This window comes from Magallana gigas, chromosome 6 (assembly GCF_963853765.1).
Source record: "Magallana gigas chromosome 6, xbMagGiga1.1, whole genome shotgun sequence".
Lineage (NCBI taxonomy): Eukaryota > Metazoa > Mollusca > Bivalvia > Ostreida > Ostreidae > Magallana > Magallana gigas.
The window spans coordinates 37,985,220-38,000,307 of NC_088858.1; the positions used below are offsets into that span (position 1 = coordinate 37,985,220).

At 35.1% G+C, this 15,088-nt stretch overlaps 2 protein-coding genes across 21 annotated transcripts in view; one reads left to right on the forward strand and one right to left on the reverse strand.

The window, feature by feature from the left end:
- The window catches only part of LOC105340616 (apoptosis-stimulating of p53 protein 2), a 34,786-nt gene extending 23,731 nt beyond the window's left edge, over window positions 1–11,055 (forward strand). For all 9 annotated transcript variants that reach the window (XM_066087349.1, XM_034468116.2, XM_066087350.1 and 6 more), the window contains 7 exons: window positions 3,505–3,778; window positions 5,385–5,569; window positions 6,173–7,873; window positions 8,145–8,278; window positions 8,535–8,701; window positions 9,468–9,667; window positions 9,873–11,055. In XM_066087349.1, the coding sequence (XP_065943421.1) occupies window positions 3,505–3,778; window positions 5,385–5,569; window positions 6,173–7,873; window positions 8,145–8,278; window positions 8,535–8,701; window positions 9,468–9,667; window positions 9,873–9,917 (2,706 nt within the window). In that variant the 3' untranslated portion in view covers window positions 9,918–11,055. The remainder of the gene's footprint in view (window positions 1–3,504; window positions 3,779–5,384; window positions 5,570–6,172; window positions 7,874–8,144; window positions 8,279–8,534; window positions 8,702–9,467; window positions 9,668–9,872) is intronic.
- A 1,229-nt stretch (window positions 11,056–12,284) lies between these two features.
- Window positions 12,285–15,088, reverse strand: part of LOC105340614 (spectrin beta chain) — a 28,372-nt gene continuing 25,568 nt past the window's right edge. For 6 of the 12 annotated variants that reach the window (XM_066087360.1, XM_066087361.1, XM_066087363.1 and 3 more), the window contains 5 exons: window positions 14,787–14,888; window positions 14,390–14,483; window positions 14,220–14,295; window positions 13,869–14,015; window positions 12,285–13,634 (listed from right to left, as the gene is read on the reverse strand). In XM_066087360.1, the coding sequence (XP_065943432.1) occupies window positions 13,479–13,634; window positions 13,869–14,015; window positions 14,220–14,295; window positions 14,390–14,483; window positions 14,787–14,888 (575 nt within the window). In that variant the 3' untranslated portion in view covers window positions 12,285–13,478. The remainder of the gene's footprint in view (window positions 13,635–13,868; window positions 14,016–14,219; window positions 14,296–14,389; window positions 14,484–14,786; window positions 14,889–15,088) is intronic. The other 6 variants (XM_066087368.1, XM_066087366.1, XM_066087367.1 and 3 more) reach the window with 1 other exon arrangement.

The following is a 15,088-nucleotide window of genomic DNA, read 5'->3' on the forward strand; positions in this document are numbered from 1 at the left end:
TTATCCGTGTTGAGTTTTGGCAATTTAGATCTGGAGGAAGCTCTTACTGTGGAATATTATGGACGCGCTAAAAACAACTTGTTGATGTTGTTTTTTCTCGAGAAAGTGGGCGGAGTTATAAAAAAAAAAGTGTTGGGTATGTACATATAACCCACAATTTTAACAATAGAAAACTCGCCAAGCTATGGTACAATGGTTACATACCTTGCCATTACGCTGTAGAATGGAAAAATTATCTATATATTTGAGACAACTATATAGAATTGTTTGACAATATTTTAGGCATTTGAATACTTTGGTCCTTTAATTCCTCAGAATCCTCTGTTAAACATGCCTCATTTTGCATGTTATATCTTAATTCTAGTCATGTATATTAATTGGTTCCTGAAATCTGTGAATGATTTCATGATCTGTTAGGATTAACACGCCCTGACCAAATCGACTGGTTGGTGTCACAGAATTTTCTGTTGACAGATAACATGGAATTCCTCTTTGTATTGAGTCTCGTTCGGAGTCATTTCTACCACCTACAAATTGCTAGTCTATAGCTGACAGCCAGACATACATGTTATTTCTGAGGAATTTGTATTACTGATAAATCCTATTTGTGGGTACCAATATTTTAGGTTCAGGGGACACATTTTTCACATTTTTGTTGATAAATTATAATTTGTATAGGACCCCCCCCCCTCTCAAAAATTACTCAACAGAACTGTTTATAAATTATATTCATGGAGGCCTTAGTTTGTTGGTAAGATCAACAAAATCTGACAACTTTACATGCAATATTTCCACTAATAATTGGGACCATGCTTGCTTCATCAAGCACTCTAAATGAAAAAATAAGTTTTCAAGGAGACCAATGAATTCAACTCGTGAGTTCACAATGTTTAGAATCTTATATTTGATGAAATTCAATCCTGACACTGGATATTTCCTGCCCTAGAAAACTGTAATCTGAAGAGATTTTAAATGCTAAGGGTTACTATCCTCAAGAAAAAAAGTTGAGCCAGTGCGAAGTACAAGATTTCCCTCCCAAAAATTCTGTGCACTCATTGGCAAATAGTGAGAGCATCTTTTGACTACCGGTAATTGTCTTTTGGCAGTCTTTCTTAGTGTGAAATGAAACTGAATTGATACAATTTCAAGGTTGTTGGATGTAATTTAAAGGACTTGGGTACAAAGAGATAGGATCTCTGGAGAGGAAACACTGTCTTTTGTTTCAGAAACACATGTTGATTATCTACACAGATAGTCAGATTTGGTCTAGTGATGTATCGGGAGTGTTTGACTGAATGCTTCAAGTTAAAGGCCCAGCTTTTAGCATGTTGCAGAATTTTGTCTTGGGAAGGGTGTATATTTTCTTAAGCGATTTGTTGTATTTTGTTCTTAAGGCAGATGTTTACGTCAAATCGTGCCATAACCCAAAACAAATTAAAGACCGTGGTTGTGTGTGTTTGAAGACGCTCTCCATGATTGTTTCACTGATTTTGCGAAGAAATCACACCTTATTTCTATAATGTCAAAGAGATACAGATTTTATTAGGCTAAGAGGGTTAGTTTTGAACAATAAAGGTAGACATGTACTATCCCTTATTTCTTAGACAAACTGCTCTGTACCAATAAAAGTCTTGTTGTATGCACTCTACCATACAGTGCCGCCTAATGAGATTAGAGATGTATTTGACAGGTGTGTAAAGTTAATGAATCAGATGTTGATTTATCTTGAATAATGCATTATAATCAGTTGTTTTGGGAGTTTTTATTTATTTCTTAAGTGAATGTGCTTTTGATGACATCTGAGTGTAACTGCTAATAGAATTGTAACAAACTCCAATTTAGTACCAGTGGGGGGTAACTTCACTTGGTATTTATAGCTGTAAATTGTACAGTAAAATGATTGTTTAAAGACAACATTGGAATTAGGGATAATGGATGTTAGATGTTCATTATAAATACAAGCAGATTCCCATGGTCAGCCTTGAGATTTATGTTGTTGCCTAACCCCCCCCCCCCCCCCCCCCCCTTGAAAAAAAAGAAACCTTCTTTCAAACAGCAGAACAATTTATGTGATGTGAACCTTCATTAGGCTGTACAATTCATTTATGATTTACTGTAAAGAGACTAAGTATATTATGTCAGCTACTACACCAAGATAACAATACACACACTTATAGTCATACCAGGTCCTAATAAACAGACCGACAGTACCTGGTACTAATTGACTGACCAAAAGGCGACTCTGACCACAACAATGGTGTGTCCTCTGTTGTCTTTTATTGTGTTTATTGTCCCCAGCTGATGGATGAGTTATCTCCCTTAGACAGGCGATAAATCCAGCTGTAAACTTGCATAAGCTGATAGTTTAATGATCCTTTGGTTACACATCTATATACAATGTATACTTGTATAAGGGACTTAATGACTTATAGTCCTATTGTGGTCGGTCAGATACCTGTGATGGTGGTTGCTTTTAAAGCAAACTTTTTCGGTGGACTTTGATGAGGATGAATTGTCAAAGCATTTGACACCCCAGTTTAATAAGCTTTGTTAGTCAGAGATCACTGTAAAACAAAGCCATTATGCTTTGATTTAATTTGTATAAATGTTCTATCCATAGAGCATATTTACATGAAAGTATGGGATGAATTTGGGTGAAAAATATTCCATCAAACCTCCAAGCTACACATGACTTGTTCAATATTTTCTTTTTAAAATAAACAATTATAAGGAACCCTGTACAAAAAAAATCCTGAGTCACTGATGAAAGATGTTAACGGTTTTATACTTTGAGTAATCAGACACTTTTTGTCCTGATCAAGCAAATAGAAGTTTTCACATTCAATTGATATAGTTAAGTGATAATTTAAATATTTTGCACAAATTTCCATCGTGAGGCATTCCAGTTCTATACAGTACAGTAAGCAACCAATGAAACTGTTTTTTGAGACACGCATTTAATTTCTGATTGATATCGGAGCTTTGACAAATATGCATTTATGAAAAGAAAAATTGCCGCTCTCAAATAGATTTCTTTTACTTTGCTGAGGGAGGGAAAAGAATTTATTTACATATTTACGATAAAATGGTGACAGATTTGAAAGTAACCTAGATTTCTTTACAAAACAGTTTTATGAAATTTTACTGAATGGTGATTTACATATGCATTTTTTATTGCTGTATGTTTAACTTGAAGTAAAAAAAACATTCATAAAAGTACAAGAGGAAAGGAAGTTCATCGATGATTTATACTTTTTGGTTAAAATGATTGAACGAAACTAATTGTTTCATATAATTGTGTAAAGATTATTGACTTCTAGTACATAGGTACACCAAAGTACATGTAACACAGCACAAGATGGTTATTATCTTGGCATGTGGTAAACCTCTGCGTAGGCCTTATACTTTTGACTCTGAAAAAGTATAAGAGCTATATTTATTTAAAAGAAGAGAGTTTGCCTAATTAATTTCGTTAATTGATTTTTTTTTCTTGTTTATCCTCAGCTGCCAGGCGGAGTTGACCTGACCTTGTCAGAGCTTCAGGACATGGCTGCTCGACAACAGCAACAAATCGAGAACCAGCAACAAGTCCTGGTGGCCAAGGAGCAACGGCTCAAGTACCTGAAGCAGCAGGACCAGCGACAGCAACACATCGTCGCGGAAGGCGACCGGCTCAAAAAGCTGAGAGATCGAGTCGAATCACAGGAAATGAAGCTCAAAAAGCTACGAGCCCTACGTGGGGAGGTGGACAAACACCGAAACACCAACGGCACTCTCAGTAAGAAAAGAAAACAAAAAAACTAAAATATGTTCCTTAAGTCCTTGTATGCATTATTGTCGCAGGAATTAAATAAGAGCTCTTTGGTTGACCGTTCAAAGTTTTTGTGCTGAACAAATATTCGAAATTATAAATATGAATGTTTTTTCGTTACCCTCTCAGATTTGAGAAAACAATTTTTAGCTTGTTTGTAACTCTGAATCAAAACAGGTCTGGGTAAACAAGAAACTTTTTGAATGTCAGTCAATACCATCAAAAATTAAACAAGCAAGAATTTCAAGAAATCGGCTCTCTATTCAAAGCCTTTACAATAGGTTCTACAGCAAGAGCTGCCTTAGATGTGAATGGCAAATATTTATATAAAAAACCCAGTCCCTTAACTTTTGGTGAACTTCTATAATCCCTCTAAGATGTATTGATAAGTTGTTTTGGATTTATGAATAAAAAGTTCAACATCTCCTGTGTCAGGTTTAAGAGGGGCTGACAACCTCGCTGGCAATTTTATGTGTTTTACTGTCATGTTCTATAAACAAGATGGAGAGGAAAGCTCCCTCTGAACAGCAAGAGGTCAGACAAAAAAGAAATGGAAAACCAGCAAGATCTGGACAAAAATATTGAAGAGAAAGAGTGCAAAATAGATTTTATTGGGGAAGTAGATGTAGGGGGACCAGGAAAATGGTGATCTAGTTCATAAAATTTATACTCATGAGTCAAGGACACCTCCTCCTTTTCTGAAAAAATAAGTTTATTTATTAAAAAGAATGGAATTTTCTCTACAGTCATCCTGGTATGAAATGAAATCCAGAGAAGTATGGTTAACCCTTCTATTTATTGTTTTGACAGTAAAACAGTAGTCAGCTAAGAGACAGTGGATTGATGTATGTCAGAAATGGCTCTCAGTGACCTTCATTGTCTGTGGTGCTTATGTTGGGCAAAACATAAAAATAAAAATATCTTGGTCTTGTAAGGCTTGATACTTTTGATATACTATGCCAGGGGCAATATTTTGGGAGAAACACACCTGAAAAACCTTCATCCTGAGGTTAATTTCATGAAATAAAAACATGAGTTTCTGCAGTTTTTGGCCATTTCCAGCTGTCAAAATCTGCATATATAAAGATAAAAATAAACCTTAACAACATCATGCAAGGCAAACAAAAAAGAAAATATTTTTATGAGCAACTTGCGTGGGCAATGTACAATTATTTCATCTTGCATTAAAAAGTAAGAACTTGGGCTGCATTGACTTTGATCAAATACAGAACTCTTTAACTTAAAATGTTTAGAAGAAAGTTTTCATGTATATCGTCCGATATTTGAGGCAGGCATAAGAACCCTTGAATTATAGGGTTTTGAAAGCCTTTTTACTTTGAATTTTTTTTAATGTTATTACAATTTATGACTGACATCAAATCTTTGAATGCTATAGAGCTATGGCCTTGTGTATTAATTTTTTTTTATAAAGTTTCTCTGTGTTTTACAAGTATAAAGCATTTGTCTTCGAGAGGCACTTGAATATTTTTTCTCATTTGATAATGAAAGATAAAACAAGAATAATATTTTTACACTGAAGGAAATAACATTTTTCTTGTTGTCTCCTCTACAGACACAGAGCTGGAGAGTGTGAAGGCACTGTTTACAGAAAAGGAGAAAGAACTTGTGATGGCCGTCGCAAAAGTAGAAGAAATGACAAGACAACTTGAGGCGATTCGTAATGATCGATCCAGTGCTAAAAACGGAACTCAAAATCCTGCTGCATTGGAGCTGGAGAAACTCAGGAAAGAACTAATGGTAAGCTACTGAAATTTTCTTGATTGGTAATATATACTCTATTTTTCATTCAAGATTCACTGATTTTAATTATAAGGTAACAGTGTTAAAGACATTTTACTTGCAACATCACAAGCTATGTAATTGGGCATCAATCTTCTGAAAAGTATGTAAAAAAATCTCTGGCCGTGTTAATTTGCATCCTATACAGAAAAGCCTTCTATTATGAGAAAAGTGTAACTTGATGCGGATTATATAATATGGAATTTAAGTGAAGAGAACCATTTGTCTGGATATTTAGTCTATATATTAAAGAATGTTTATTAAGGATGAGGGGTGAATAAAGCCTCGGCTATGTTTTTGTCATGCATTGGATGATTCACTTTTCCATTGTAAATGAGTTGTCAGTATAAATGGTAGAAATAGAGGGCAAAGGTTTAAATCAGGCATCAGATTACTAAAATGACCCTTTTGATGAATAATTTCAAAATATGTAAATAGGATTTGAAATATGATCATCGAACAATGGCAAGGTTTGCATGATGGGTTTAAAGCAAGGTCTATTTAATGTGAAGAAGTACAACTATGCCAAGATTTTATATGGTTGGATGTTTCTCCTTGCAGATAAGGAATAAGCTGAATGAACAACAAAATTCCAAACTGAACAAGCACAGAGAAATGTTGAATCAGCGCAAGGAGGAGATTTCCAAGATGGACAATCGCATTCATGAATTGCAAGAGAGGCTGAAGAAGAAACGAGCACAGCAAGCTGAGCAGAGGAAAAACCTTGACAACAAGAAGTTGGACGCCAATCATAATCCTCGGCCCAGCAATGTGGCTCAAGTTGAACCTTACATACAGTTAAGGAAATCCCCCGATGCTATTCATAATGAGGCTGACCTCAAATCAAACTTTGCAAAACAAGATCCCAAGTATCAGACCTTGCCTTCAAATGCAAAGCTCACCTCCCCCACCAAATCAGACAGTGAACAAAATAACAATAACATACATAATAAACAGGAACCAAAACCTCCTGAGCGACCACCGAGATTGGATACAGGAAATAGTAATGGACCTGTCACAAGCTCGCAGGTGTCAGAGTCTGTTATCAAAGCGGCACAGAGGTATCAACCTGCCGTATCGGCATCGTCAGGGCATCCCGTGAAACCACCCCCACCCCCACGGTCAGCAAACACTGGCTTAACCTATTTCACTCCTCGGCCTTACGGGTCAACCTACAGTTCCTCAGTATTAACAAATAGGGCACAAAATCAGGGTCTGGCCAATGGGCCAACGATAAACGTTCAGGAGGAGATCCGGCAAGGGGGGAGTGGGCAGAGTTCACCAGCGTCAAGTGAAGGGTCACAGAACGGCCGAAACGATCAAACCAAAGAACACAATAATACCTCACAGAGTAACGGTGCTCCTTCCTCACGGAGACTTCCCCCACCCCCACCCACCAATACCAAAGACATTCCCCCACAGTCTAAAAGTGAGGATCAGGTGGATTCCTCACGACCTGTGAGAAAGCCACAGGAGGATTCTAATGTTAGGACCAGCAATGTGAATGGACCAAATGTGAATTCTGTGAAGCCAGTGGACAGCAATGGTGCTAATAATCCTGTGAAAACTATCAATTTCGCTTCCAAAAACCAGATAGCTAATACATACATGGGACGATTAAGGCCAGATGCTTTGCAGAAATATCAGAAAAATATGGACATGTTGTATAAAAATCTTGCCAGGGGAGATGAGGCAGAAAAGGCACAGCAGGAAAAGTCAGAGAATGACAAAAATAGGGCACAAAGTGGTCAGAAACCTCCAGTTTCTGAGCCAGCATCTCAGCAACCTCATAATCTTGATCACATTCATTCATTCAATCCTTCAGGGCATCAGTACCCAGATTTGACATCGGACAAGATTAGCCACAACCGCCCCGCAAAGAAAATTCACCGCCGTCCCTCGGACAGTAGTGATAGTGAGGAAATGGTGAGACTTTTACACAAACATGTGGACAGACATGATAAGAACCACATTCTCAACAACACCCAGGCTACCTCTTTCATAGGAGGCGTTCCGGAAGATGTTCCTGTGGATAGCATGGGAAATCTGGTGGAAGATTTTGAGAAAGAGGAAGACAAGAACGACCAGCCTTTGAGTTCTCCTGAGGTTGTGAACACTGAGGTGGTGCCCAGAAAAAAGACCAATTTACGAACCAAGCATTCCAGGAGCTCAGGAAACCGTGTCAGTTTCGACCCATTAGCTCTCCTTCTGGATGCTTCGTTGGAAGGAGAGGTAGAGATGGTCAAGAGGTGTGCATCACAGGTGAGAACAGTTCCCGTAGTCTTTATCTGAAACTAGCTTCCTTGAAATAAGTCATATGTACATGTATTATCTATTACTAACTTCCTTGATTGAGGTTATTACATTGACAGTTACATGTAAATTTTAGATATTAAAATAAGAATATGATAAACTTATTCCATACGACTCCACTGATAGGATATACATAAATGTACCTGAAGATGCCTACTGGTGACTGTACATATTACTATGAAGCATGCTTAAAGTAATTCTGGGTTTTCTCTGTGTACAGGTTACCAATGTAAGCGAGCCCAATGATGAAGGAATCACGGCTCTACACAACGCTATCTGTGCCGGACATTACGAAATCGTCACTTTCCTGGTGGAATTTGGTTGTGATGTCAACTCCCCAGACAGTGATGGATGGTTAGTACATTCGCTTAAGATTTTTTCTCATTTTGATATAAGAAATTACTTTGGTAATCTATGCATGATTTAACAATGGTAGTGTAAATGCAATATTGAAAAGTTATTTATATTTTTCTTTAACTTTCATGATTCATGTATAATTAAATTAAATGAATTTTCTAATAAAAAGGTTGAAAAATGTCCTAATAGATTATGAATACCATGTAATTGAGTTAAGGTATTACAAAAGCTTAAAATCCTCTTTTCCTTGTAGGACCCCTCTCCACTGTGCAGCGTCCTGTAACAACATACAGATGGTCATTTTCCTGGTAGAACACGGCGCATGTATCTTCGCTACGACGATCAGCGACCAAGAAACGGCAGCTGAGAAATGTGAGGAAGATGAGGAGGGCTTTGATGGCTGCTCTGACTACCTCTACAGTAAGTGAAGATCTAATTCAGTGTAAAGAATACTGTAAATGTGCATCTAGTGGTGTATTAAATTTGATTACGATACCAGGGCATAAGATGAAAAGGGAGTTAACTTGTACCGATTTAATTTTCCTGCATTTGCAAGAATTTCTGTCAGGGCAAATGAAAGGTCACATTGTAATAAAATCAAATCGATTATGATTTATGCACCTTTTAACCTTTATTAAGTAACAACCTAACTTTTAAAGTAACCATATCTTTCAACAATTGAAAAGCTATTACATCAGGTTTCTGGCCAAGCTCCCATTGAGTTGCTTTGACAGTATATTGGGTGCATTCTCTTAGAAGAATCAGTGTGCACAGTCAGCAGTTCACATCTTTGGTAAACTGCCAGTCCACATAGGCCTGCTTGGTGCACTATAAAGATAATAGCTTTCAGACATCCTGAAATTCAATAAGGGGTGTAACTCTAAACAACAATTTTTCATTCATTTCATGTCATGTAGTGATTAAATAACATGCAGTAAGTTTGACAGGTAGTAGAAGATCCCCCTCCTTTTCAACAAGATTAATGTTTTACACCCTTGTTTCCTCTCGAGATAAAGATCTTTTGCCAAGGTTTAGTTTTCTTTAAATCAATTCCTCCATGGTTATTGTGCAAGAATACGGAATAATGAACAAAGAGTAATGTACTTTAAATCTTTCAAAATCTACAAAATTGTGTTGAGTACCGGTAGTGGCATATGAATTAAATTGTGTAATTTGTTTTTGACAGGTGTGCAAGAAAAACTGGGTATATTGAATGGAGGAGTGGTGTACGCTGTGTTCGATTACGATGCCAAAAATGAGGATGAACTCAGTTTTAGATTGAACGACCAGATCACGGTTCTAAGGAAGGGTGACGAAAAGGAAAAAGAATGGTGGTGGTCTCGACTCGGGGACAAGGAGGGGTACATTCCTAGGAATCTATTAGGGGTAGGTTGAAGGCATTAACAATACTTTATCAAAGAAAAGGAAAGTATTAAAACATAAACTATAAATTCCAATTTTTTAAGGTCTTAATTTTTTTTTAATTTTTGAATTTCAGTATTAAAGGGTTTATATTTTAAGCATTCTTACTAAAGAAATTATTATAATCTGTTATTCACATGTATTGTATTTCTATTTGTTATATTTTCAGTTGTATCCACGAGTGCTACCGAAAATCAGAAGTGAAGACTGTTGAATCATGCGAGCCATCCCTTGTGCTTTTTCTGCAGTGCTATGCATCTACAAATAGATAGCTGTCCCGCCTGAGCTACAAAGAGACCCTCCCCCCCCCCCCCCAAGGAAATAGAAGACAATTGTCTCGTAAAAATGTTGTAGCCCCTGCAATAATGAAAAGAAGTGCTATGTACAAAAGACCCACCTATCTAGATCTGAATGCTGTATATTTTTTTTAATCCACTTTCAACACATGAACAAATTATTTTAACCAAGATAATTGTATATTTTTTTGAGACTATGCTTTAAATTTTTATGGATATAGTAGAAGATATTTTAAAGCTTTCTCTGGATCATGATCTGTGCCATTTAGGCACAAGGAATACAACTTAACAAACTTTGAAGGTTGCACACTTTTTGCAAGAATTTATCAGAATTTCTTTTCAACAAGATACTTTAAGAATGCATTAGTTTTGAATATTCTTAGATCTTCATTTATCATAAAACTTGTTAATTCTCTCTTAAATTATGAATGTTCATTAGCATAAAGTAGGGCAAGAATGGGTGAGCCCAAGAAAGTGCAATATCAATTCATGAGTTGGTTAAAGCCATTTAATCCTCTCCTAAAGCCAGCATAATCCAAATTGCAAAATTAATTATCCTGACATTTTTGTGTTTTAAATTTTCAAGATATAACATTGATTATTTGTTGTTAAATAAATTAAAATTACTGAGCAAAACTTATTGATGTTTTTTAAAGAATGCATACAATACATGTATATCTTTTTATATCTTAAGATTTTTATCAATGAAGACTAATTTAAGAGATACATTTTTAAACAAAATGAAATACATGTAGAATTGATTGAAAGAAACACTTTTAAACTGATTTCACACAGTAGGGAGAGTACCAGCATTTAATTGTTGTAGAAAGTTGTCATCTGTATGATATGTTGTTTGTGAACTGTTTGTTGTAAATCATGTATTATAAAATGTTGAAATTTGTACAGTTTTTATTATTTATATATTAAAATAGATTATATTCTTTCACATTTTTATCATCAATTACATCCATCATTTTCATCAATATCTTGGCAATCTATGCAATGTATCATGGAAAAAAAATATGAAGCCAAGAAAATAAAAGTAATTTACATATATTTTTCTTTGTCTTTTTTATATGAAAAATTGATTCGGTAAACTTATTGGTAAACAATGGACTTGTATAGGCTAGAGACTACTGTGTGTTGAAGCACACACTTGAAAATGTACGGATATATTACCCATGTTTCAGTTTAAATTCTGATGACATTTTAACAGATTTCAACAAGGGCATTATTTTAGTTTTGGGTAATATGACAATTAGTAAGATTAATCTTACTGTGACCAGGCTACGCTTAGCTTAATTAAAACAGGTCTGTAAGACATGTCATTTTTACGATACAACTTCCTATCTATATACCAATGTGTTTCAAAGGTATTTTAATTGCTGAAAAAAATACATATATTCTAACAAGAAAATCCTTTCAACCACGTTTTAAATGAAAGATAACAAAGAAAGTCAATCGATTCCCTTGAAGTCCATGGGCTAACCCCATCTTAAAATGTGTTGAATTGAACTTGTTAAAACTGGAGGGGAAAAAGTAATATTTTTTTATTCAAGAACAAAATTTCGAATATAATTTTTATGCACTGAAGAGTATTATTTTTTTTTTTATTTATAACAAGTAGATCCTTTCTGTGTAAAATAGATTACATTGGCCAATGTCACTTACCATTTCTAAGGGCTTTATTAAGTTATCAAAAAAAAACAACCCACAAATTGGAGGCTCAGTTTTGGCCAGAAGAAAAATGCATATACCATACTTTTCCAAATCTTCTCCAGGTAATTTGGATTTAGGTCAAAAGTTTGATAGTAAATGCTGATGGCCTTTATAAACATTAATCATATTGCCAGAAAAGTGATTTCTTTTATATCGTTCTTCAATGTTTTCCCTTTATATAGATGCAATTTGTTTACTTTTGCCTTTTTTCATGCAGTTAAATGCTTGCATGCCAAAATCTAAATCCTACTGTAGATGTTCTATCAATGCAGAGACATAGCAACTAATTCATAAAATGTTTGAACTCATAAGATAAAACAAGACAACTAGGGGAAACTAACAGCATTGATATTTCTGACATTGTTAAGGGATATCTATCCATTTACAATTACAAAATCAATGTGAAAACAAACAACGTTAGTAATGACAAACATTTCATTCTTTTTCAATCAATTTATTTTCAACTGATTCATGATTTAAGCATTATTTAAAAAAAAAAAATCGTAGAAGCCTGTCACCTTCCTTGAAGCAAGTTAAGAACCAGGGGCTCTTTTTGAATGCCAAAAAAAAAGTAAATGATAACATAAAGTCTGTATGTGACATCACTTTACAAGCAAATGAACATAATGAATCACTTATTAACATTTATCTGCAGGGGGCCAGGCAAGATAACAGGGATACACAGGATAACAGTTGTATAATAAAGCAAACTTATTTCATGCTAGTCTTAATAGTTAACAGAATGTTGGTGAGGGCTACAACTCCAAACAGCTAACGCTACAGGCCTGCTTCTATACACAGGGAAGTGAATCAAGTCAAACAAAAACAACTACAAACAAGACATATTTTTCAAAATAATAATAACTAGCTGCTCTGTTGATTATTATTTGCACAACAATTTTTAGTTAATAGTAAGCGAAAACCTTTAAATAATCACTTATTTGAAAATAACAGAATCATTCAATAGAAGTTTTAACAACATCTGTACATACTGTGAAATTAGGTGCTATACATAATGCAAAGGTACATGGTAAAGGCAGGTTTTTATGTATTAAATTTGTGATAACAGAAAAGTTCCGCATAAGTGAATATTTCTGACCCTACTCTAAAGACACATCTGTTAAAATGTTAATGAAGACATCGATACTGCACATGTCCCAGAATACATGGTATGAATCTACATCCCCTACAACTAGTCTTCCTCCTAATTATGCTAACTCTGGCCATTGAAGAAGAGGACATTTCTCAGACATGACATCCTTCATGGCACTTGCTGAATGAAATACACCACAGTTTATGACAAATCTTCAATCGAGAAATTTGCAATATAAGCACAACACAAAAACCATCTAAAATGCCCCTTTTAATATGATCAACCTTTCAACGTTCAGACCATATATTCATTGGTCCAAACTGCAGGTACAACTGCTCCAATGGGAGAGCGACAGTGACATAATGAAGACAGGGCAACCTTAGCGAGACATTAAAATGGACTACACACAATACACATATATCCTTTCATGAAAACTGTTTACAATATTTGATTTAATGTAATCTGTTTAAAAAGATTTTTCCCTATATAAACAAAGTGTACAAAAATGTTAATACGAATAAATTAAAAACTCCAGTTTTTAAAACTACATCCCCTTTCAACACTTTTAAAAAGTTTAAACGATAATCCAAAACCTCCATTTCTGCAAGTCTTTCTCTCCGAGATTCAATTGTTCAATAGATAAAAGTCCTAGATTTGTAGTGTAGTTCTATTTCTTCTTCAGTGTAAGGAAGCCTGCTTTCTTCTTCTTTCCCTCTTTCTCCCCCTCCACACGAGCAGGAAGAGTCATAGATTTGGAGGGAACACTTGTGCCTTCCGCTCCAGTCACTGAATTCACTTTCTGAATCCACAAGTCCATTTCTCCCTAAACAATGAAAGAAAAATATATTCCATTTGATGTAATGTTTTCCAAAAGAGGTAAAAGAATATTTTCCTCCTCAGTCAGTCCTTTCCACAAGAATATACATGTTAATATAATATGCATATATTAAGGATATCAATAATCTGTACTATTTCAATTGACAAAATAATAAGTTAATTGTACAAAGAATAGTTTTGAATTCAGTTTGCTATTTAAAGTATGATTTTAAATTCTTACGTCATCCTTTGCATGGAATAGATATTCTCCTCCGTTGGTGAGCTTGAGTCGGAACACATGAGGACGTTTGGTGTAGTCGGTGGCCCTGCTACACGCGGCTCCTGACAAGTTGATTGGCTGTTCATGGTGAATCAAACTACCAGGATCCTAGCAAAACACAAAACACAGTTTGTTTACATCTCTCTGATTTTGTTAAAACATTTGTAAGAATGTGATAGAAATTGTTGTAAAATCATTGTTGCTGTACTTCACCAGTTATGTTTATCTTATCTTTTAATAGGTTCTTTAGTGATTCTTTCTCATAAATGAATTAAATGTTTTGTTCATGTACCACATACGTAAGGATCTTACCTGTTTGGCAATTTTCTTGTCTTTGTAACAAGACAACAAGTTTCCATTCAGTACAACATACACCTTATCCCAAGATCTGCGAATTGAACACATCACACAGTCAGTTCACACAATCTCAATGCATGTTTATGGTACGACTTTATCCTTTTTTAACATGAGCAATTGTTTACCTGTTATGTGCCTTTTTATTCTCATGCTCCCAGTCATGTTTCCTTGTAAGAGTTCCCTCGTGACGGATAGACTCAGAACTAGTGGATGGCAATTCTACAAACACAAGTCAAATCTCAGTCTAACATCTATTACATTTCATCAGTAAATCAAAATGAAAAAGAGCAAAAAAAAAATCATTCATCATACTACATTTCAAAGAGTATCATGATAAATAAAATAAACTTGAAACTAGCAAAATAGTATAACAAATGAATGATATTAGTAAAGAATTTTAAGCTGTTAACAGTAATACATGTACATATAAATAAGATAAATATACGTATAAATAGATATAAATATATAACAAATAATCATCTGGCAACACGAGTAGTGTATGCAGCACTGCGCTTTCTGTACCTTGAAGGACAATCACATCCGTTTTGCTACGGCCCCTGTCGCGCTTTCGAGAAAACAGTTTCCGAAAGGGAGAGAGAGAACGAGACCGACTCTTGTCTTTGGCTAGTGGAAACAATTAGAGTTTTATTTTTGCAAGTAGAATCTGACTCCATACAAACCGTACCCAATTTCATTCCACTAAAGTCTAAACCAGTCATCCAACCAAATAAAAACCTGTATACATTGGAATACATGATCAACTTCCACCTTATCATTTGACGAAGAAAACATTTATTTTACCATCTCAACCAAGAAGGAAATAA